This window comes from Mytilus trossulus, chromosome 7 (genome assembly GCF_036588685.1).
Source record: "Mytilus trossulus isolate FHL-02 chromosome 7, PNRI_Mtr1.1.1.hap1, whole genome shotgun sequence".
Lineage (NCBI taxonomy): Eukaryota > Metazoa > Mollusca > Bivalvia > Mytilida > Mytilidae > Mytilus > Mytilus trossulus.
Window position 1 is genome coordinate 881,251 of NC_086379.1, and position 25,044 is coordinate 906,294.

General features: G+C 28.7%; 2 protein-coding genes across 2 annotated transcripts; both read left to right on the forward strand.

The window, feature by feature from the left end:
* The first annotated feature begins 324 nt into the window (after nucleotides 1-324).
* Nucleotides 325-17,538, forward strand: LOC134724465 (multiple epidermal growth factor-like domains protein 10). The gene is made up of 8 exons (XM_063587494.1): nucleotides 325-500; nucleotides 1,370-1,504; nucleotides 1,939-2,076; nucleotides 3,428-3,571; nucleotides 5,023-5,160; nucleotides 5,535-5,675; nucleotides 7,452-7,482; nucleotides 17,293-17,538. Exons 1-8 carry the CDS (start codon nucleotides 434-436, stop codon nucleotides 17,411-17,413), a joined length of 915 nt encoding a protein of 304 aa, XP_063443564.1. The 5' UTR covers nucleotides 325-433; the 3' UTR covers nucleotides 17,414-17,538.
* A 4,456-nt stretch (nucleotides 17,539-21,994) lies between these two features.
* On the forward strand, nucleotides 21,995-24,821 carry LOC134726078 (uncharacterized). The gene is made up of 4 exons (XM_063590475.1): nucleotides 21,995-22,208; nucleotides 23,083-23,312; nucleotides 23,631-23,925; nucleotides 24,757-24,821. The coding sequence occupies exons 1-4, from the start codon at nucleotides 21,995-21,997 to the stop codon at nucleotides 24,798-24,800; spliced, it is 783 nt and encodes a 260-aa protein (XP_063446545.1). The 3' UTR covers nucleotides 24,801-24,821.
* Nucleotides 24,822-25,044: the final 223 nt, after the last annotated feature.

A 25,044-nucleotide genomic window follows, 5' to 3' on the forward strand; every position in this document is an offset into this window, starting at 1 on the left:
TTCATAGGGAGGTATTGATCTGTGCTGTTCATGAACAATCTGCGATGAAAATTCAAACTCTGTCAAAATGTTACAATCCTGAATTAAACACATTACAACACACACAATAACACATGTTGCCAAACTTTGTCACTGCACCATCAAAGATTAATGTCAATACTCATACACACAATAAATGTCTATATCTTTTGTCGTTTTTCTTTTATTACTCTTACATTTTAAGTCTTCTTAAGGGTTGCCAGTAAACCTATGATTATACCTGAATAGCCATTGTATTATCAAATTGAAGAATTGTTTTTCAGAAAGTACTACACGAGAGGGAAATCATACTCTTTACGCTTCAAATACAAGCACTTCTTGGAAATCTGGCAGCATTTTATATAAAGAAACATCTTTGCCATCTGAAATCAAGTTGTATGCTGTTTTTAGATACATGACATATGAGTCTCCAGTTGAAGGTTTACTTCCGGAACTTGAAGTGTGTGAGATTGGAATTGTTGGTAAGCTTTTCATTTAAAAAATTAGAATATCATACGTTACGATTAAGACACAATTATCAGCTAGTGTTTTGTTTCGCCTTTTGAAAAAGGGGCATTATAATGTAAACCAATATTGTAAAATAGAGTTGACAGATACCAATTGCAAAGGAACATTAAAACTCATAATAAAAAATCATCTGACACCGCATTGGCAAACAACGAGATTGAAAAATATAAAAATTAATTAATTATATACAATATCATAACATGGAAAACATTAACCCCACTGGAAATTATAGTCATCTTAGGTGATCACGTAGAAGGAAAAGATCCGGCTCCACTGTGTTAACAACATTTATGCACTTTCACATGAATTAAATTGAGAACGTAAATGGGGATATACAACGTGTGTCAAAGAAAGAACAACCCGACAAAAGAGCAGAAAACAGTCGAGAAAATCTCGCACATGGATTTGGACCTCAGCTGAATCCTGAATAAAAATGTGTATCAGTTAAGTGAAAATGGACGTCATACTGATTATAAATGTTGAACCATTTTGATATTAGCTAACACATTTTGCGACTGCCTAAATGTGATTGCAGGTGATACTATACAATGACATGCATTTACATGTCCATCTGATATAACTCAGTCATTTATTGGATCACATTCGATTGAGGTTCACCTTTTCATATTGAAAATACAAATACCATCCATCTCTTTTGAATGTTTTTATTTAATATCTCACCTCAAACATATTACTTATAAAACATTTGTGTAAAATATAAAAAATGTTTTATATAACAGTTGGACACATTGTATTACAAAAAAGGACTTCAATCAAAATGTAATATTGTGACGACTTCGACAACTTTTTCTCTTTTTTTCAGGTTGTCCTCCTTCACATTATGGCCTTTTCTGTAACCGATCGTGTCCAGAAAATTGTAATGGGCCATGTGACCTTGACACCGGGAAATGTATATTTGGATGTTTAAACGGATGGCATGGAGATAAGTGTGAACAAGGTATACCGACTTTTTTTTCTTGTTGAATTACAGTTGAATGACCTCATGTCACAGGCGATTAAAGTATAAATACAGAACAGTGGTGTTCCGTTACAGTTTGAAAATAGAACATGCGTATTTACACCATTTCATGTGTACCTGGTACTTCATTCGCTGTTAAAAAGACGAAATTGTACAAATTGAAAATTTACGTTACACATGTTACATATATGCCGCGGGAACAGACTTATGACTGTTATCAACTGCTGTTCAGAGCCGTTCGGGATCGATGCGAAATTCATTTGGAATTTTTTAAGATTTCACACTGAAATTAATTCGTATTAGAATGTATTGTGTATTGTCCAAACAAATCGCAGAACGAGATATAATACCTTAAAGAAAGGTAAATAATTTGCCTGTCAATAAATTCAGCTTTCAAACTCGAATTTTTTCAGCATGTGAAGCTGGTACATACGGCAAAGACTGTCTTGCTACATGTTCAAAACATTGTTTGTATCCACAATGCCATGGAGTGACTGGAGAATGCTTAGTTGGATGTAATGACGGATGGCAGGGGTTCCATTGCTCACAAAGTTAGTTGTGCTTCTTTTTTCATTATATAACAAATGATAAATATTGATGAATATATTACCATTTCATTTACTCAAACTCACAAAGTCAAACTTGTCATAAGTGTTGTACTGTTTTGCTTTATGGTTGAATACATTTTTCAAATGACATATATTTTTTTGGAACTTGCACAAGTTCATGTAATACGTACTGGTGTTGTTTAAACAAAGAGGCGAAGAGTTCCAAAGTAGTATTCTAGCATATAAATTGAAAACCAACTGCCATGGCTTTGCATTTGTTGCTTTTGTTTTATTGTACTTAACATTACAATTGTACATTGAAAAACCAATATAAAAAGTCGAAATCTTATCTGATCGAATGTTCTTTTTTATGATAATACATATACATGAAAATACGTGTATATACAATTTGGTATGCTTGCCAATCAGATTACAGTTCACCAAAATTCAAATGAAGTGGATGTTAGCAATCACATACAACCATACAACCTTTAATCAAACCCATACAGTAAAATGGTTTGAAAGCAAAAAAAAAAAAGAAAAATATGAATCAATTAAATTGAGAAAAAAATCCTTATCGACATCAAAACAATTAACGAGAAACAAATATGACCGACATGAACCAACGACAACCAATAAACACCATGCTCCTTAGCTCCTTACTTGGGCCAGGCACATACATAACAGATATATCACAAAAGATGTGGTTTGAGTGCCAATGAAATAACTCTTCATCCAATTCACAATTTGTAAAAATAAACCATGATAGGTCAAAAGCACGGTCTTCAATATGGAACATTGGCTTACATAGAACAGCAAGCTATAAAGATATATAAAGGGACCCAAAATGACTGGTTTAAAACCACACAAACGGGAAAACCAACGGTCTATTCTATATAAGAAACGAAGAACAAGAAAACACTTAGGAACCACATAAACAAACGACTACTGATTATCAGGTTCCTGACTTCGGACAGGTACAAATACATGCAGAGAATTGAAATGTTTTTATAAGTATCAAACTTCACCCTGACCTGAAACAATAATGTAACATCACAACATAGAAATACACACTATGAAATATCAATTGAAGTGACTTAACTCAACCAAAAGACATATAAACACAGGTGAAGATACACTTAACTAAAACATTTGATATCTGACACAATGTAAATACGAAATCAACATGTCTGTAAGATCTCAACTCCCCTCAATCTGTGATAGCGTGAAGAATAAAGCACATCATACGAACAAACAGTAAAAATCAGTTGAAAATGGTTTACCTCATCAAATCAGTACACGCATTATGTTCAGATTTAGATGTTGCATTCCAAATTCCAACCTTTTTTTTCAGGATGCCCTAGTGGTCAATTTGGGAGAAATTGTTCCATGTTATGTAAGGGTTGTGTGTCTAGAATGTGTGATCCTAATAATGGATTATGTGATATAACAACCGCCTGTAACCCTGGGTATATAAACGGAAAATACTGTAATACACGTAGGTGAAGTATATTTTTAGAATTGTGCTTACACATGTACCATTGTGTGACAATGATAACACAGTTAACTAAGCACATTACAACTGGACATTTGTAAGCAAAAATTCATTAAGTTAATTTAACGATTTGTTCTACTTCGATCAGCCGCATCACAACTCAGATATCACTTTGACAACTTAAACCTAACACGTCTTACAAAAAGACTGACAACTGGACATCGATTGTAATCCATAATGCAAACCTTTTTTTTTTCATTTTAACTCTATAGAGCATTTTAAAAAAATCATAATTTTGACGGCTTTTTGAGGTGAGAGGTTTTTTTTGTGGTTCCTTGTCGGAAGTCTCACCGTACATTTAAGATAAATAACAGCAAATAAAGCATTGTTCTTCTGGTTTAAATATGTTTTTGATATTCATATACTGATTGTGCGTCATGAATGGATCGATTAATATCGTTTGTTTTTCTATTATACTTATAGAGGTAAATTCTCGTATTTTGTGAAGGCAGAAGAAAGGTAACCCCATTGCGTGAGGTGTTTTATAATTTGTATTTTTAGTCTGGTGTATTCATTCGTTAGATGTCTTCTCTCATGTGATCCAATTCATTTTCGCATTAACTGGTAAAAGTTTGTGTATCATATTTAAGATATAAGTTAGTCGCACACTACATCTGCTTAGTCCTCATTCTTTCTATGTTAATTTTTTAAACATTTATGGTACCTGCGTCCTATATATCGTATTTAATTTGACCTTTTTAACTTTTTGGGATTCGAGCGTCACCGATGAGTCTTTTGTAGACGCAACGCGCGTCTGACGTAAATACAAAATTTAATCCTGGTATCTATGATGAGTTTATGTTCACCTACCATAGTAGTTATCGAGGTTTTAGATATACCAGATCAGGTACTAAGTATCTACTTATATGCTTTCGTTTTTGGATAAATGTATTCATGTTTTGATCATTTAAGACAACCAGCAAAAAGGTGTACTACAATGACCAACTATAGTCCTTCAGCTGAATTCGATAACTGCAACTTTACGTCAGAAGTATTTTGATTTAAATATGTACTACCTTCCAATATGTTCTTTTCGACTTGACCGATCTAGTGATGTTACATGTTTCAAGGTCTTCCAGCGCTCACCCGTCTTTTAAAAAACATACTGGAGATGTGTTTTGCTAATTTGATTTTGAGGTTTGATGTTTTGTTTGCAGTCTTCTTTAACAATGTTTGAGGAACAACTGAAAAAGATTTCAAAAAACATTTCGAACGCATCAACCTATGCAAGTGTTTTTTCCCTCAATTACCCGATTTCATAAAACTCACTGTTAAGAATATATAAAACTATATTGAAGTATTTTTTGCCTTACATGTATGTAGATAATGCAGTGCCTGCAATACAGGATAAGTTATATGTGCATACACTTTTCTTTGATAACTTTATTTTACAGCCTGCATTGATGGTTTATACGGTATAAACTGTCAACAGGTATGCTCACCACTATGCTTACATCAACCTTGTGATCGTAGAACAGGAGAATGCATTGGTGGATGCGTGCACGGATTACAGGGAATTAATTGTACAGAAGGTCAGTCTTTAGTAACAGTTATCTTTCCTTTGATCTCCTCTGGTCTTTTTATGATGCTGATGCTCTCTTTATTGTATATGTGTATAATACAATTATTATTCCTGTTATTTTCAAAACCATAACTTGTTCGATGATTTTTTTATTCATTGTGCATGCTAAAAATAGTTTGTACCGGTTCTAAGATATGTTTAACATGATATGTAAGTGCTCAATTATTTATACATGTATCTAGAATGAAATCGAACAGCTATACAACAACAATACTTAAATTCAACTACATAATAATGATTTTGTTATTTGAAATTATAATTTTTTGGGTGCTATTTTAAAATTGAATCTACCAAAGGCATATATATTTATTCTCTTGAATATAGTATCTGCAATTAAAGAAAACAATGGTTCCCCAGTAATAATTCAAGTTGGTCTTTTCGCTGGAGGTTGTCTGTTTGGTGCTGTGATCACAACTCTTGTCTGTTGTATAACCATAAAAAAGCGAGAAGAACGAACAAAACAAGGTAAGAAGTAGAGTACATATGTTTTGCTATATTTTAATAATATTTATAACCGGATGGAGCAATAAATGTTTAGTACAACATTAAATTTTATCATATATGTGAACTGACATCAAAATCAGCACCATTGATATCATTCTAAGTAAAAAGAATGTTATGCTATTGAGAAATTACTCCTAGTACAATTGGATTATAATTTTGGACTCCATCTTGTACATGTATAATATTTAGTGTATATTTTTTTTATTGTAAATATAGTGTAGTTGAGTTTTATGATTATAGTATTTATTTTCAGATCAAGGTATTATATAAACACATAGAAAAATACTTGTTTGTAATGATACCAAAAACTTTAAAAAAAAACGTGATTGTTCTGTTTTAAATAGTATATAGTAGATTTATCATATGAAGGTAGCTTACAAAAAAACCAAATAACTATGTATGTTGTGCAAAACATTGTAATTAAAATTGAGAATGGGAATGCGGAATGTGTCAAAGCGAAAACAACCCGACCATAGAGCCGAAGGCCACCAATAGGTCTTCAATGTAGCAACAAAATCCCGCACCCAGAGGCGTCCTTCAGCTGGCCCCTCCAAATATGTATACTAGGTTAGTGTTGATGGACGTCACACGAAATTCCGAATTATAAACAAGAAACTAAAATTAAAAATCGTACAAGACTAACAAAGGTCAGAGGCTCCTGACTTGTACAACTTTGTATTTTTTTCACTTTCGATCTTTTATATCTGGGCGTCACTGGTGAGTCTTGTGTGGACAAGACGAGTTTTTGGCGTATTGAATTTTAAACCTGATGCTTTTTGTTATCTATTAATCATGCTTTTCTTTGTCTAATATGTTCTCCTTTTTATTTGTATTGTAGTCCTGTAATATTATGTTGTCATTTCAATGTTATATTTAACTTTGCCATTAAAGTGCGAGGTTTGGCATGCCATAAAACCAGGTTAAACCCACCACTTTTATTCCCCTTTAAAAGTGTCCTGTACCAAGTCAGGAAAATGGCCATTGTTATAATATTGTTCGTTTCTATGTGTGTTGCATTTTAACGTTGAGTCGTTTGTGTTTTCTCTTATTTTTGAGGTATAGAGAAAAGACGTGGCACGGTACTTGTCTATCCCAAATTCATGTATTTGGTTTTGATGTTATATTTGTTATTCTCGTGATGTTTTTTATGTTGCTTGGTCCGTTACTGTGTATGTTGCGTTTCGGTGTTGTGTCGTTGTTCTCTTATATTTAATGCGTTTCCCTCGGTTTTAGTTTGTTACCCCGATTTTGTTTTTTGTCCATGGAATTATGAGTTTTGAACAGCGGTATACTACTGTTGCCTTTATTTGGGACAGGCGCAAGAATACGGAGGGTTAAACATGTTTTCGAGATCTCCACTCTCCCCCTATACCTCTAGCAAATGTAGAAAAACAAACGCATAACACTACGCACAGTAAAAATCAGTTGAAGAGAATTCCTAGTTCAATTTTAGAATATGAAAAAACGAAAATAAACAAAATTGCAATAATACATAGATAACAACTGTTTACTAGCAGTTACTAACATGCAAGCCCCATACCCCAATTTAACTGATTGGGAAATTATGTCCTTATCATATAAATATCATGCACATCCCTCCTGTTAGGGGTTTACTATTATACCATCATGAAATATATGAGAAGAACACAACCCGTGTCATGCCAACAATTGGTTTTGAATAAATGTGTTTAATTTTGATACCGTAAAAAAATCACTTAATATATAATGTTTTTTTAGGAAAGGAGAATACAAACACGGGGACACAGAGGTAAATATATCATTTATAATGTTAATATTCATGCACACATATATAATTGTTCAAAGCTTGGGGGTAATGCCCCAGTGATAAATTAAATGTGTAATGCCCAACATTTGGCATTATATGTTATTGTAAAGGAATACATTGACAAAAACGGCACGGTGTGAACCAAACTTTGACTTATAATTGTTTAATTTTATAAATTGTGACTTAGACGTATAGTTGTCTTATTGGCACTCATGACACATCTTCTTATATCTATTATGTCTATCTGCTTACCCTTCCGGAGCACCTGAGATCACCTCTAGTTTTTGGTGGGGTTCGTGTTGTTTATTCTTTAGTTTTCTATGTTGTGTCATGTGTACTTTTGTTTTTCTGTTTGTCTTTTTTTTATTTTTAGCCATGGCGTTGTCAGTTTGTTTTAGACTTATAAGTTTGACTGTCCCTTCGGCATCTTTCGTCCCTCTTTTGTAATTTATGCATTACATGGCATTCCAGAAGATTATAACTTGTATGATACAGCATCTTATTGTACAGCTTTCAGGGATAATACCATAAAAAAGTACCTATTGCTTTATTCTTTAATTTGAGAAAATAGGAAAAATTATAAACAAATCAGTGTTGATATTAAAGCTTAAATTATAACTGTTGATATTAAAGCTTAAATTATAACTGTTGATATTAAAGTGTAAATTCTAACTGTTGATATCAAAGTTTAAATTCTAGCTGTTGATATTAAAGTGTAAATTCTAGCTGTTTATATTATAGTGTAAATTCTAACTGTTGATATTAAAGCTTAAATTATAACTGTTGATATTAAAGTGTAAATTATAACTGTTGATATCAAAGTTTAAATTCTAGCTGTTGATATTAAAGTGTAAATTCTAGCTGTTGATATTAAAGTGTAAATTCTAACTGTTAATATTAAAGTTTAAATTCTAACTGTTGATATTAAAGTGTAAATTCTAACTGTTGATATTAAAGTGTAAATTCTAACTGTTGCTATTAAAGTTTAAATTCTAACTGTTGATATTAAAGTGTAAATTCTAACTGTTGATATTAAAGTGTAAATTCTAACTGTTGCTATTAAAGTTTAAATTCTAACTGTTGATATTAAAGTGTAAATTCTAACTGTTGATATTAAAGTGTAAATTCTAACTATTGCTATTAAAGTTTAAATTCTAACTGTTGATATTAAAGTGTAAATTCTAACTGTTGATATTAAAGTGTAAATTCTAACTGTTGATATTAAAGTTTAAATTCTAACTGTTAATATTAAAGTTTAAATTCTAATTGTTGATATTAAAGTTTAAATTCTTACTGTTGATATTAAAGTGTAAATTCTAACTGTTAATATTAAAGTTTAAATTCTAACTGTTGATATTAAAGTGTAAATTCTAACTGTTGATATTAAAGTGTAAATTCTAACTGTTGATATTAAAGTGTAAATTCTAATTGTTGCTATTAAAGTTTAAATTCTAATTGTTGCTATTAAAGTTTAAATTCTAACTGTTGATATTAAAGTGTAAATTCTAACTGTTGATATTAAAGTTTAAATTCTAACTGTTAATATTAAAGTTTAAATTCTAATTGTTGATATTAAAGTTTAAATTCTAACTGTTGATATTAAAGTTTAAATTCTAACTGTTGATATTAAAGTGTAAATTCTAACTGTTGATATTAAAGTGAAAATTCTAACTGTTAATATTAAAGTTTAAATTCTAATTGTTGCTATTAAAGTTTAAATTCTTACTGTTGATATTAAAGTGTAAATTCTAACTGTTGATATTAAAGTGAAAATTCTAACTGTTAATATTAAAGTTTAAATTCTAATTGTTGATATTAAAGTTTAAATTCTAACTGTTGATATTAAAGTGTAAATTCTAACTGTTGATATTAAAGTGTAAATTCTAACTGTTGATATTAAAGTGAAAATTCTAACTGTTAATATTAAAGTTTAAATTCTAATTGTTGCTATTAAAGTTTAAATTCTTACTGTTGATATTAAAGTGTAAATTCTAACTGTTAATATTAAAGTTTAAATTCTAACTGTTGATATTAAAGTGTAAATTCTAACTGTTGATATTAAAGTGTAAATTCTAACTGTTGCTATTAAAGTTTAAATTCTAACTGTTGATATTAAAGTGTAAATTCTAACTGTTGATATTAAAGTGTAAATTCTAACTGTTAATATTAAAGTTTAAATTCTAATTGTTGATATTAAAGTTTAAATTCTAACTGTTGATATTAAAGTTTAAATTCTAACTGTTGATATTAAAGTGTAAATTCTAACTGTTGATATTAAAGTTTAAATTCTAATTGTTGATATTAAAGTTTAAATTCTAACTGTTGATATTAAAGTGTAAATTCTAACTGTTGATATTAAAGTTTAAATTCTAACTGTTGATATTAAAGTGAAAATTCTAACTGTTAATATTAAAGTTTAAATTCTAATTGTTGCTATTAAAGTTTAAATTCTAACTGTTGATATTAAAGTGTAAATTCTTACTGTTGATATTGAAGTGTAAATTCTAACTGTTGATATTAAAGTGTAAATTCTAACTGTTGATATTAAAGTTTAAATTCTAACTGTTAATATTAAAGTTTAAATTCTAATTGTTGATATTAAAATGTAAATTCTAACTGTTGATATTAAAGTTTAAATTCTAACTGTTAATATTAAAGTTTAAATTCTAATTGTTGATATTAAAGTTTAAATTCTAACTGTTGATATTAAAGTTTAAATTCTAACTGTTGATATTAAAGTGTAAATTCTAACTGTTGATATTAAAGTGAAAATTCTAACTGTTAATATTAAAGTTTAAATTCTAATTGTTGCTATTAAAGTTTAAATTCTTACTGTTGATATTAAAGTGTAAATTCTAACTGTTGATATTAAAGTGAAAATTCTAACTGTTAATATTAAAGTTTAAATTCTAATTGTTGATATTAAAGTTTAAATTCTAACTGTTGATATTAAAGTGTAAATTCTAACTGTTGATATTAAAGTGTAAATTCTAACTGTTGATATTAAAGTGAAAATTCTAACTGTTAATATTAAAGTTTAAATTCTAATTGTTGCTATTAAAGTTTAAATTCTAACTGTTGATATTAAAGTGTAAATTCTTACTGTTGATATTGAAGTGTAAATTCTAACTGTTGATATTAAAGTGTAAATTCTAACTGTTGATATTAAAGTGTAAATTCTTACTGTTGATATTAAAGTTTAAATTCTAACTGTTGATATTAAAGTGAAAATTCTAACTGTTAATATTAAAGTTTAAATTCTAATTGTTGATATTAAAGTTTAAATTCTAACTGTTGATATTAAAGTGTAAATTCTAACTGTTGATATTAAAGTGTAAATTCTAACTGTTGATATTAAAGTGAAAATTCTAACTGTTAATATTAAAGTTTAAATTCTAATTGTTGCTATTAAAGTTTAAATTCTAACTGTTGATATTAAAGTGTAAATTCTTACTGTTGATATTGAAGTGTAAATTCTAACTGTTGATATTAAAGTGTAAATTCTAACTGTTGATATTAAAGTGTAAATTCTAACTGTTAATATTAAAGTTTAAATTCGAATTGTTGATATTAAAATGTAAATTCTAACTGTTGATATTAAAGTTTAAATTCTAACTGTTAATATTAAAGTTTAAATTCTAATTGTTGATATTAAAGTTTAAATTCTAACTGTTGATATTAAAGTTTAAATTCTAACTGTTGATATTAAAGTGTAAATTCTAACTGTTGATATTAAAGTGAAAATTCTAACTGTTAATATTAAAGTTTAAATTCTAATTGTTGCTATTAAAGTTTAAATTCTTACTGTTGATATTAAAGTGTAAATTCTAACTGTTGATATTAAAGTGAAAATTCTAACTGTTAATATTAAAGTTTAAATTCTAATTGTTGATATTAAAGTTTAAATTCTAACTGTTGATATTAAAGTGTAAATTCTAACTGTTGATATTAAAGTGTAAATTCTAACTGTTGATATTAAAGTGAAAATTCTAACTGTTAATATTAAAGTTTAAATTCTAATTGTTGCTATTAAAGTTTAAATTCTAACTGTTGATATTAAAGTGTAAATTCTTACTGTTGATATTGAAGTGTAAATTCTAACTGTTGATATTAAAGTGTAAATTCTAACTGTTGATATTAAAGTTTAAATTCTAACTGTTGATATTAAAGTTTAAATTCTAATTGTTGATATTAAAGTTTAAATTCTAATTGTTGATATTAAAGTTTAAATTCTAACTGTTGATATTAAAGTGTAAATTCTAACTGTTGATATTAAAGTGTAAATTCTAACTGTTGATATTAAAATGTAAATTCTAACTGTTGATATTAAAGTGTAAATTCTAACTGTTGTTTTTAAAGTGTAAATTCTAACTGTTGATATCAAAGTGTAAATTCTAACTGTTAATATTAAAGTGTAAATGCTAACTGTTGATATTAAAGTGTAAATTCTAACTGTTGATATTAAAGTGTAAATTCTAACTGTTGATATTAAAGTGTAAATTCTAACTGTTGATATTAAAGTGTAAATTCTAATTGTTGCTATTAAAGTTTAAATTCTAATTGTTGCTATTAAAGTTTAAATTCTAACTGTTGATATTAAAGTGTAAATTCTAACTGTTGATATTAAAGTTTAAATTCTAACTGTTAATATTAAAGTTTAAATTCTAATTGTTGATATTAAAGTTTAAATTCTAACTGTTGATATTAAAGTTTAAATTCTAACTGTTGATATTAAAGTGTAAATTCTAACTGTTGATATTAAAGTGAAAATTCTAACTGTTAATATTAAAGTTTAAATTCTAATTGTTGCTATTAAAGTTTAAATTCTTACTGTTGATATTAAAGTGTAAATTCTAACTGTTGATATTAAAGTGAAAATTCTAACTGTTAATATTAAAGTTTAAATTCTAATTGTTGATATTAAAGTTTAAATTCTAACTGTTGATATTAAAGTGTAAATTCTAACTGTTGATATTAAAGTGTAAATTCTAACTGTTGATATTAAAGTGAAAATTCTAACTGTTAATATTAAAGTTTAAATTCTAATTGTTGCTATTAAAGTTTAAATTCTTACTGTTGATATTAAAGTGTAAATTCTAACTGTTAATATTAAAGTTTAAATTCTAACTGTTGATATTAAAGTGTAAATTCTAACTGTTGATATTAAAGTGTAAATTCTAACTGTTGCTATTAAAGTTTAAATTCTAACTGTTGATATTAAAGTGTAAATTCTAACTGTTGATATTAAAGTGTAAATTCTAACTGTTAATATTAAAGTTTAAATTCTAATTGTTGATATTAAAGTTTAAATTCTAACTGTTGATATTAAAGTTTAAATTCTAACTGTTGATATTAAAGTGTAAATTCTAACTGTTGATATTAAAGTTTAAATTCTAATTGTTGATATTAAAGTTTAAATTCTAACTGTTGATATTAAAGTGTAAATTCTAACTGTTGATATTAAAGTTTAAATTCTAACTGTTGATATTAAAGTGAAAATTCTAACTGTTAATATTAAAGTTTAAATTCTAATTGTTGCTATTAAAGTTTAAATTCTAACTGTTGATATTAAAGTGTAAATTCTTACTGTTGATATTGAAGTGTAAATTCTAACTGTTGATATTAAAGTGTAAATTCTAACTGTTGATATTAAAGTTTAAATTCTAACTGTTAATATTAAAGTTTAAATTCTAATTGTTGATATTAAAATGTAAATTCTAACTGTTGATATTAAAGTTTAAATTCTAACTGTTAATATTAAAGTTTAAATTCTAATTGTTGATATTAAAGTTTAAATTCTAACTGTTGATATTAAAGTTTAAATTCTAACTGTTGATATTAAAGTGTAAATTCTAACTGTTGATATTAAAGTGAAAATTCTAACTGTTAATATTAAAGTTTAAATTCTAATTGTTGCTATTAAAGTTTAAATTCTTACTGTTGATATTAAAGTGTAAATTCTAACTGTTGATATTAAAGTGAAAATTCTAACTGTTAATATTAAAGTTTAAATTCTAATTGTTGATATTAAAGTTTAAATTCTAACTGTTGATATTAAAGTGTAAATTCTAACTGTTGATATTAAAGTGTAAATTCTAACTGTTGATATTAAAGTGAAAATTCTAACTGTTAATATTAAAGTTTAAATTCTAATTGTTGCTATTAAAGTTTAAATTCTAACTGTTGATATTAAAGTGTAAATTCTTACTGTTGATATTGAAGTGTAAATTCTAACTGTTGATATTAAAGTGTAAATTCTAACTGTTGATATTAAAGTGTAAATTCTTACTGTTGATATTAAAGTTTAAATTCTAACTGTTGATATTAAAGTGAAAATTCTAACTGTTAATATTAAAGTTTAAATTCTAATTGTTGATATTAAAGTTTAAATTCTAACTGTTGATATTAAAGTGTAAATTCTAACTGTTGATATTAAAGTGTAAATTCTAACTGTTGATATTAAAGTGAAAATTCTAACTGTTAATATTAAAGTTTAAATTCTAATTGTTGCTATTAAAGTTTAAATTCTAACTGTTGATATTAAAGTGTAAATTCTTACTGTTGATATTGAAGTGTAAATTCTAACTGTTGATATTAAAGTGTAAATTCTAACTGTTGATATTAAAGTGTAAATTCTAACTGTTAATATTAAAGTTTAAATTCGAATTGTTGATATTAAAATGTAAATTCTAACTGTTGATATTAAAGTTTAAATTCTAACTGTTAATATTAAAGTTTAAATTCTAATTGTTGATATTAAAGTTTAAATTCTAACTGTTGATATTAAAGTTTAAATTCTAACTGTTGATATTAAAGTGTAAATTCTAACTGTTGATATTAAAGTGAAAATTCTAACTGTTAATATTAAAGTTTAAATTCTAATTGTTGCTATTAAAGTTTAAATTCTTACTGTTGATATTAAAGTGTAAATTCTAACTGTTGATATTAAAGTGAAAATTCTAACTGTTAATATTAAAGTTTAAATTCTAATTGTTGATATTAAAGTTTAAATTCTAACTGTTGATATTAAAGTGTAAATTCTAACTGTTGATATTAAAGTGTAAATTCTAACTGTTGATATTAAAGTGAAAATTCTAACTGTTAATATTAAAGTTTAAATTCTAATTGTTGCTATTAAAGTTTAAATTCTAACTGTTGATATTAAAGTGTAAATTCTTACTGTTGATATTGAAGTGTAAATTCTAACTGTTGATATTAAAGTGTAAATTCTAACTGTTGATATTAAAGTTTAAATTCTAACTGTTGATATTAAAGTTTAAATTCTAATTGTTGATATTAAAGTTTAAATTCTAATTGTTGATATTAAAGTTTAAATTCTAACTGTTGATATTAAAGTGTAAATTCTAACTGTTGATATTAAAGTGTAAATTCTAACTGTTGATATTAAAATGTAAATTCTAACTGTTGATATTAAAGTGTAAATTCTAACTGTTGTTTTTAAAGTGTAAATTCTAACTGTTGATATCAAAGTGTAAATTCTAACTGTTAATATTAAAGTGTAAATGCTAACTGTTGATATTAAAGTGTAAATTCTAACTGTTGATATTAAAGTGTAAATTATAACTGTTGATATAACCCTGATACTGAAATCATGTATTCTTATTTTGAATACAAAGTGTTTCGTCGTGCACAGTTATACTCTCCCCTCTTTTTGTATTTATCAGGTCTTCATTGTTCGCAGTATATATGCGACATCCAAATGTTGTTTGTTTTTGGCACCAGCATCATATAAAAAGCATGAATTGTCGAAAAGCCCTTTTGGTACTGTTAGACTAATATAATATGTATTTATCTGTCGGTACACGTGCTGAATAACTAAAATCCCATGAACCCTGAGCGGGTATTGTGTACATATAAGCCAGTATTTCGGTCACAATAGAATACTGACAAATATTCAAGCCATCACGTTGCTGTACTTAAAAATGAAAATGCGTTTTTTTTATTAATATTTTGTCATAAAATTTTAAATAAGCATTAATATCGAATTTTATCTTCCTTATACATAGTTCTGATCTGATTTTTAGTATTATTTGCGTCGCGTCAAGGGGTGACACTTTAAATTTCAATCTACGTACACGCCATCTTGGAGAAATTACTTATCACATATTCATTAAGATTTGTTGCTGAGATACAGCAATAGCTATTGGCTTAAATGAGATAAAGAATTACAGACTTTTCTCGTCTCTGAATAAGACATCAAATGCATGAAAATTTACTAGTGTATTTCAGTTTCATTCAATCTTAATTAATTCATGTTCGTTTTTTATGCATATATTTCGTAGATCAATTCAATATTGAAATAGTAATTAATTACTAATACGTGTTTGTTTGCTTTGTTAATCTGGAATATGCCTAATTTGCTTTGCGTCTACAAAAGTACATTTTCGATATTTTATAAATTCAGACATCTAGACACACCTCCAAAGAGGCACACATCAAGTATTGTGTGTCAATTTGTTTTTGTTTTAATTTTCAACATGTAATTTTAGAGTTTTAAAAGAATGGGTGTAAACTATTAAATTTAATCCATTTGATATCAATCAATATAAAGAAATATCACACTTCTAGTTACGAAGTCAATAACTTGCTACACACATATTACCTTTAATAAGAAAAGAGCAAAGCCGTCCATGGCTTTTAGAAAGCTCACACTTATTTTAATAATTTTTTGTTTTGTTTGATCACTGTTTCAATGTTTGTATTATTTTGTGGATCTTAAAATTTTGTGTTTCGAGTGGTATAAATAGTTACCAAAGGTTCCAGAATTATAATTCAATACGTCAGACGCGCATTTCGTCTACAGAAGGCTCATCAGTGACGTTCAGATCAAAAAAGTTATACAGTCAAACAAGTACAAAGTTGAAGAGCATTGAGGAACCGAAATTCCAAAAGTTGTGCCAAATACAGCTAAAGTAAACTATTCCGTGGATTAGAAAACCCTTAGTTTTTCAAATATTTCAAGTTTTGTAACAGGAAATTTAAAAAAAAATAATCAATATGCATGTCAACACCGAAGTGCTGACTACTAGGCTTGTGTCTGGGTGGACTTTACTTTTGAACCTTTCACATTGCAGGTTAAGTAAGCGTTTTCTTTTATAAGGTTAACATTTCCATGTTTTGGTAATTTCCACTACCAAAGATACATTGAGAGAGATATAGAATATATAACAAGGTAATATCTCATTACACATACAAACTGACAGCTCCATAGCTAAATATAAACAAAAATGAATAAAAGACAAACAACAGCTTAAAGTATAAAAACCAAGCAACACTATAATGTATATGTCTCATGCATACATATTCAGCCTTGTAAGAGTTAACTTTACTCTTTTTCATGTTGGTTTCACCAGCCCGTCATTTGTCTTTGTACCGGGGTAGTGATTTACAAATATTTTGGCGCAGTGAACTTGTTATCGTTAATCTTATTTCAAGTTTTGAGAATGTGTTTTCCTTTAAAAAAAAAATATTGCAGTGGTACATTGTGTCAAACCCTTATAGCTTTCTACATATACATTCCATTAAAATATGATTTAATTGATACTTTGAAAGCTTAGGAAAAGGAAATAAAGTTTTCACCGTTGTGTCATTTGCTTCTCTGAAAAAAATCTGTCACTTTTTCCTTCAGATGCTGATGCATTGAAAGAGAATAACAAAGAAATATTTATTCTGAGCATTTTACCTAAAGCGTGTTATTGTAAAGGAACTAAAATTATATCTTTGCAAACATGTGAAGGCATTTCATATTGATTAGGTATTCATATTTTGTAGGCTAGAACAACACCATTATAACGATGTTAGAATGGAAAATGTATCTACTTATCAGGAAATTACGACAGAAGCCACGTCAAATGAATATGACCAGATAAACACAGCATACATCAATCACTAAGCAACTGATATATAGATAATACACATGTTTAAGTTTATATCTACTAATACATATTCATTGCAGATTTAAGTCATCATCATCTGTCAAACACTAATCAAATACATGGTAATGAGAGTGTGGGTGTCTGTGTGCATAGATATGAGAGAGTGAAAGAGAGAGAGAGAGAGAGAGAGAGAGAGAGAGAGAGAGAGAGAGAGAGAGAGAGAGAGAGAGAGAGAGAGAGAGAGAGAGAGAGAGAGAGGGGGGATTTATCTTTTAATTTCACATTAAGATATATTGATCATGTATTGTCTATGAATTATCTAACATTTTGGGATATTGAACAAGATAATAAAAAAATCGTAAACACAGCTAGCGATCTTCTTCCGCCTCATTTTTAAACATACGTCAATGTTAACATTTCTCTCAAGTTTACAGAACTATATCAAGATTATTTGCATAGTTGAGAAAACATTGTCTACTCTAACTATGAACAACGTCGTCGTTTTCTAGGGAAAAATGTGCGACACGTTTTGTGTCTTTTAAATAAAGTCTTTGTTTCAATCGCTCAAATGATATGTGATTGCCTCGAAAGCAAATTGTTTAATTACTTCTGCAGTTTTTCCTCTGTTCTTCCTTTGTTTGTTTATAGCCTTTTGGTCGTTTGACACACTGATGACTGCTATGCCCCTATATTGGCAATGTTACCTATTATGTCTATTTTGTTCAATCATCGTTGTAAATATGATGGAACGTTTACGACTGTCATACAAGCGAAAGGTTTAGTGCTTTAAAACCTGGTTCAATCCACAATTTTCTACATTTGGAAATACCTGTACCAATTCAGGAATATAACAGTTGTTGTCCATTTGTTTGATGTGTTTTATCATCTGATTTTGCCATTTTATTAGATACTTTTGTTTTGAGAGTTTTCAACTCATTTGTAATGTTGTTATCATTGTATGCACCCACCCTAATTCAAAAGGGTTTGTAATTTATTTAATTTTGTATGTGCTTTTATTTAGAAAGTGTACATATCATTTAACGTTACACAACCGCTTGGTATTTTAGTCAAATGTTATCGTCATGCCTTTTTTTTAAGTGAAAACTGTTGTTATCAATTTTATATGTCGTATTTATGAATTTATAGATACTAAAACTGAGGAAAACACATCACATATAAGAGGAAAGCAACGAAACAACAGAAACACAACACTCAAATAAACACACATAGCACCGAACCATAATATAACAATGGCTAATTTACTCACTTGGTACAGGCCAATTAAAGAAAATATTATTGGTTGAAACTTGTTTTGTGGCTAGCTAAAGCTCCCGCAAACGTAATGGTTTCAACAATTTATTAGTCAACTTCTCATTTTCCTACAGTAATATACAGTCATTCCCATCGTACGTTTTTTTTATATCTTAAAGAATAATTACAAAGATTACACTCGTGTATGTCCCATTATACAAACTTGTTAACACACAAACTTTAAATCATTCAGTGTTAGGACATCACGAAACCCATTGTTAAATGATAATTTGATACGGGGTAGATATCTCCCAACTGATACGATATTCCGTGCTTGCATTTCCTATCATGAGTTTCTTGATAGAGAGTTGCTGCTCACAAGGAAGCTATTAAACCCAGAGTTCCAAATGGTGAAGTTGAAATCATCCCTTCGTAAATTTTACGGACGCCATAACAAGTTTGTTGCCCGTTATGGAATAACCATTTCACAAATGATATCGGATATTTTCCTTACGTCCTTACCCCTAGTTTTTGGTGGGGTTCGTGTTGTTTATTCTTTAGTTTTCTATGTTGTGTCATGCTTACTATTGTTTGCCTGTTTGTCTTTTTCATTTTTAGCCATAGCGTTGTCAGTTTATTTTGGATTTATGAGTTTGACTGTCCTTTTGGTATCTTTTGTCCCTCTTTTGGGCCTATATATTTCTACTTAAAAGTTTGTATGAAAATGAATGCACAATCACCAAAACTTTACTGTGTTAAAGATCCATGATAATAATACCAAGACCATATATATTCTATAAGAAAGAGATGAACACTTTACAATAATTCTATACATTACATATAGCTGTCTTAATGCTTTTGATATTTCCAAAAACCATACATGCAGCACACAAAAACATAACATACTGCTAATACAATTGCGAATTGAAATGTGGAATGTGTGAAGGAGACAACGTTCACAACCTGATAAAAGAGAAGACAACAGCCGAAAGCCACCATGGGTCTTCAATGCAGCGAGAAACTCCCGCAACCCGAAGCGTCCTTCACCTGGTCCCTAAACAAATATGCATACTTGTTCAGTGATAATGGACGTCATACTAAACTTTGAATTTAACACAAGACACTCAAATTGAAAATAATACAAGTCAACAAAGGCCAGAGACTCCTGACTAAATTGCGGCGGGGTTAAACATATGTTTTGATATCTCAACCCTTCCACTATACCTCAGGCCAATGTAAAAAAAAACCACACGTACAACGATACGCACAGTAACACTCAGTTAGGAGAAGTACGAGTCTGATGTAGTATGTATCTGAGAAAAGGCCCTTATCATGAATCTTTTTTACCTTGCTCATTGATTCCTGAAATGTGTTCTTAGTCAAGTGAGCTTTGTCTGATGGACATGATAGCGTTGCGATGAACCCATATACCTTATATAGTAATTCTATTCGTCATTAAAAGATAATCACAAATAAATGTTAAGTATGTACAAAAAATAGTTTTCATATATTGACAATATTAAACTTTATTTGGAATATCACATAAGAATAAAATTTTAACTATCTTATTTTCAATACAGATCGATATAAACATCAGTCAAAACTTATTTGATAATCAAACAACAATTTTCATGATAGGTAAATGTCATGTTCATTTTGTATCTTGATAGGTAAATGTCATGTTCATTTTGTATCTTGATTATACAATATCTGACCATATACCATGTATTAATTGCTTGACATGGATACGTTCAAAATAATTACCTCGAGTCTTGATATTGTTAGAGCATCATCAAGCTGTCAAGCAAGTGACAATATTTTTTATTTGCATTGACTCTATGCAATTAATACACAAAAATTTATGTGTTCATGCTTTATGCTTCCAATAGTAGGTAGAAGGACGAAAATAAACTTTAAAAAATTTTTTGGTAATGAATTTGAAAGTCAAGTAGTGATCTGAAAATATGAAAAATTAGCGTTTCGGAAGCTGTCAAGAGATTTCAAGACCCCCTTAACATAAAAATGTCCATATTGTGAGTTTTGAGTCGATGAAGTTTTCTATAAATTTGAAATAAATTGTTCCAAAAGTAATAACACACTCTGTAAAATATGGTCGCCTTTTTCATTTTTTTTATTCATTGTCTAAAAGAAACGCATTACGAAATAACTGTGGTCTCGGACCTAAGTATGCAATTTCCTTAAATCGCAATAACTAAAATTGCATTGATGTTTATTCTTTAAAAATCGCAATACTGTAAACATGATAAATGCCCGCAATAATTTCTGAATTTACGTGTTTCTTAAATATAAAAGATGGTATGCTTGTTAAACGTTCACTTTCAATTTAAAGGTAAAACAACAAAACATGTAGTCATAAATTTTTTTTATAGTTCGTAAAATATATATTCCTATTTATTGTGCAATAAAGGAAATTATTATCATGAATGCAGAATAAATGAACAATACAGACCTTAAAATTAATTCATCAACATGGTGGTAAATATGTATACATTATATTTATACATGTATCATATTTAATCTGCTGTAGAATAAATGAACAGTTATAAATACAAGACAAATTGTGCTGTTCTTCTTATGTTGAGTATAGATAAGATGTTTGCAGTTATCGGCCCTTAGTATTTAGGGACATCACGTGACACATGATCGACGTGTTTAGTTTGGTTGTCAAACTAATTGTCATTAATAAAATAAAATCCCGCCACGTTTCCAAAGTTCTTCTGTTGATCTTTCTGATATATATATTTATAGGGTCAGATTAGATGTACATCAGTGTCGATATAAGTTCACACACTAGGGAGCAACAGGAATAATGTTTATGTACATTTAAAGTAAGCCTACTTTCGTTTCTAAATAGATAATTTAGTACACAATCTAAACCTTACGTGTACATACGGAAATTTTCCGGTTGACAATAATAGGTATTATTTTTTTCCTGTGTCTATGTGAAAATCTTCAGATAGCAATGAACCAGTTTATAATTTTTGCTACAGTATCTAGTTTCATTTGAAAACAACTAAAGATATTTAGCGAAATTGCAATTTGAGTTTGGCGGAACATATTAAAACATACACCTAAATATAGTACAATGCATATCAATAAAAACTATATATTTGTAGAATGTATAATAAATATAGTTTATTTGTTTACAAACTTGCATGACGCCACATCTATTAGATACAGTAATTCGCCAGTAACATTTTAATATGCATTTAATTGGAATTCGTCTATCCCTTAATGTATCTATATTTTTGTTGTTACAGGAATGTACCCCGACGGAGAATTGATATAGTTTTCCATTGCTAAACAACGAACATTTTTTTAAAAGCATGGCACCTCTTTCTGAAGAAGAGGAAAACTATGTTCGATTAGTGTTGTTTCTGAAAGGAGTTGCACCTAGAGCAGTTCGTACACTGTTTGACAGAGAATTTCCACCAATTCATCTACCTTCAACTCTGAATACAAACTACAACACTTTGGATGACTTGAAATTCAAGAGAATTGTGAACCAGGCTCAATGGAATCTTTTGTTTCCGAGAAATGGTATGTTTTTATGTAAAAACTTACAGAAAAATGCGTGAAATCAGATTAAAACTAATATATCGAAAACAAACTGACAACACCATGGTTACAAAAAGCGGGGGAAAACAGGCAAATAATATTACACAAGACACAACATAACAAACTAAAGACTAAGCATCACGACACCCACCAAATTTTTTGGGTGATCACAGGTGCTCCGGAAGGGTAAGCAGATTAGCGTCACATGTGGAAGTCGATATGTGGTCTTTCCCATTGTTTTATACATACATGTATTGATTTTTACGTGAGTTCACTTCTGCTTCTTTTTTCTAGATGTATCACATGCCTAGAGGAGCAACAATTATATCTTTAAATGAATGATAAAACTTGTAAATAAAATTAAGGGGCATGCAAGTAAACTTTTACAATTGAATTTTTGAGTTAAACATCATATTGGACACTTTTGTATTACTAAACAAAATATAAGTATATAAAACAATTGTATTTATAGACTGAGTAGTGCATATTCACACTGATTTTACTAGATTAACACATTTTATATATGTGTATCTACACAATGATGTATAAAATCTAATCCTTCAGAAAAAGGTCTTTTCAGATTATTTAAAAAAAATTCGTCAAACCTTTGAGAGAAGAAGATATCAGTCGAAGACAAATGCAATTTATATGATAATTGAAGTTATTAAAGATTTTCACTCAAAACCATTTGGTACGTTCTTTACATTATTTAAATTCTGTATTACTAATTAAATAAATGTAAATATAACGTATGCTTGATATTCAAAACTGATCAGTAAACTGTTCTAGCATAACACATTTCAACACTGATGTTAGAACTAGAAGTGAAACATGTTTATTGGTTTTGATATTACAGGGGTACCCGATTCGAAAACGTTTGATGTAACATTGATGATCTGTTTGATCAGAAACTTGACATCTGTCATTCCTGCAATCAATGGATTTGACAGTCTACCACTGCCAGCGCAGACAACTCCAGGATCTGATCTAGCAAGAATAAAATATTACAGGAACAAACTAGCTCACTATGATAGTAATACGATAGACACTGCTTATTTCAATACAGCGTGGACAGATATATCAGATGTATGTGTTTAATTTATACTTATTACATTGACAATGATAAATAAATCATGCATTAAGTAATTAATATAATTTAAAAATGAGTATAGTATTTGTTTATTTACTCTGGCATAGTATAAAGGCACTTTTACATCCGACGGCTCTATTTGGGACTTTTGCCAAGTCTACATGTATGATGCATTCGATACAGTCTTCTATAGGGTTATTGATGTTAAAAGAACAAATTTCTAAATCGATACTGCTAATTGTACATATACAAGATAGATAATAAGTGTTTAAAACAATTAACATTATATCAAACATTGAACTATGTATTTCTAGGCTGTAGGCCGATTAGGAGGTCAAGCAATGTATCAAGAGTGTCAAGAGTTAAAGGTGAAAATTTTAGATCAGTCAAATCAGGAAGTTATATTGGAAATCAAACAGTCACTAGAAGAAATGAAAGAACTGAGACAACAAATGGACAATTTGGGGAAGGAACACTCAAAAGTGACAGATAATCTAAGAGAGTTACAGGATTCTCACATAACACTGCAAACTTCCCACAGTTCCTTACTTGCTGAACACTTAAAAGTCACAAAAATGTTGAAAGACCCAATACCATGGAACATCAGAGGTATAGTTTTTTTATAGGATTGTGACATAAAATAAATATTTCGTATTTTTTTCTATTTCGCATATAATTTCTGTATTTCACATTGTGAGGATTTGTTTGATATTTGTGTTTCTGAAAATGACTCAATTTTATGGTTCAATGATCCCTATAAATGGTTAATGGCAAGGTCGGGTCCTATACACTACTTTTTTTTATAATTGTATATATAAATACTGTGAAAATTACCTGATCATCTATCTTATGTCGTTTTTATTTTTCTCTTGTGAAAATTAAGATTTTGTGATTTGTTAATTCTTTATTTAATAGAAAGAAATGTTTAAGCACAGTAATGTCCATTTACACACCGCTTTATTACTGTGGCGAAAAGTGTTTTTGTTTAAATCATGTAGTTAGCTTATTTGAATGGTTTTAAGGGGAACCTTCTAGGGCTTAACTGACTTTGACCTAAATCCGGTCTAATTTGCAACCATCCAATAAGGTTAAAATTTACTATGCCGCTATGATTATGTCCTTGTGTAAAATAGTGTAAATTCTTTTTTTTTGGGTACTAATGTTCGTGGATTGAGAAAGACATCCATATTCTTGGATATATTTTCTAAATGTCTGCATAAAAAACTTGGTATCCTACTAATAAAAATGCATCTACAGTAGTGCACTTGATGTCATGTCAAACAAATTGCTTTTTATCTCACCTGGCCAAAGGGTCTAGTTAACTCTGTTCATCACTTTATGTTCGTCGGCTGTCGTCCATTAATCTTTGCAAAAATCATCTCATCTGAAACAACTAGGCAAATTATAACTCTAATATAAGTACGATTCTCTTGTTTCCAGCACCTTGCCGATGTATCCGCCTACTAATTATGCTGACCTGCTAAACCAAACAAAGAACATAGGGGTACATGCAAATTGTGTGTATTATTTTGAAATTCGTTGTAAACAGGAAAAACCTCACTAGAAATCAATGTTCAACCTAGTGTTCATTTATTTGAACATTGTCATACGATTATGTATAGGAAAGTATTGCTCTTAAATGAAAAAAAAAATAACCATTGTTTTCCTTTCATCTTGAAAACAATTTAAAATGTGCGCTTTCTATGGAAAAAAGATTTTAACCAAATG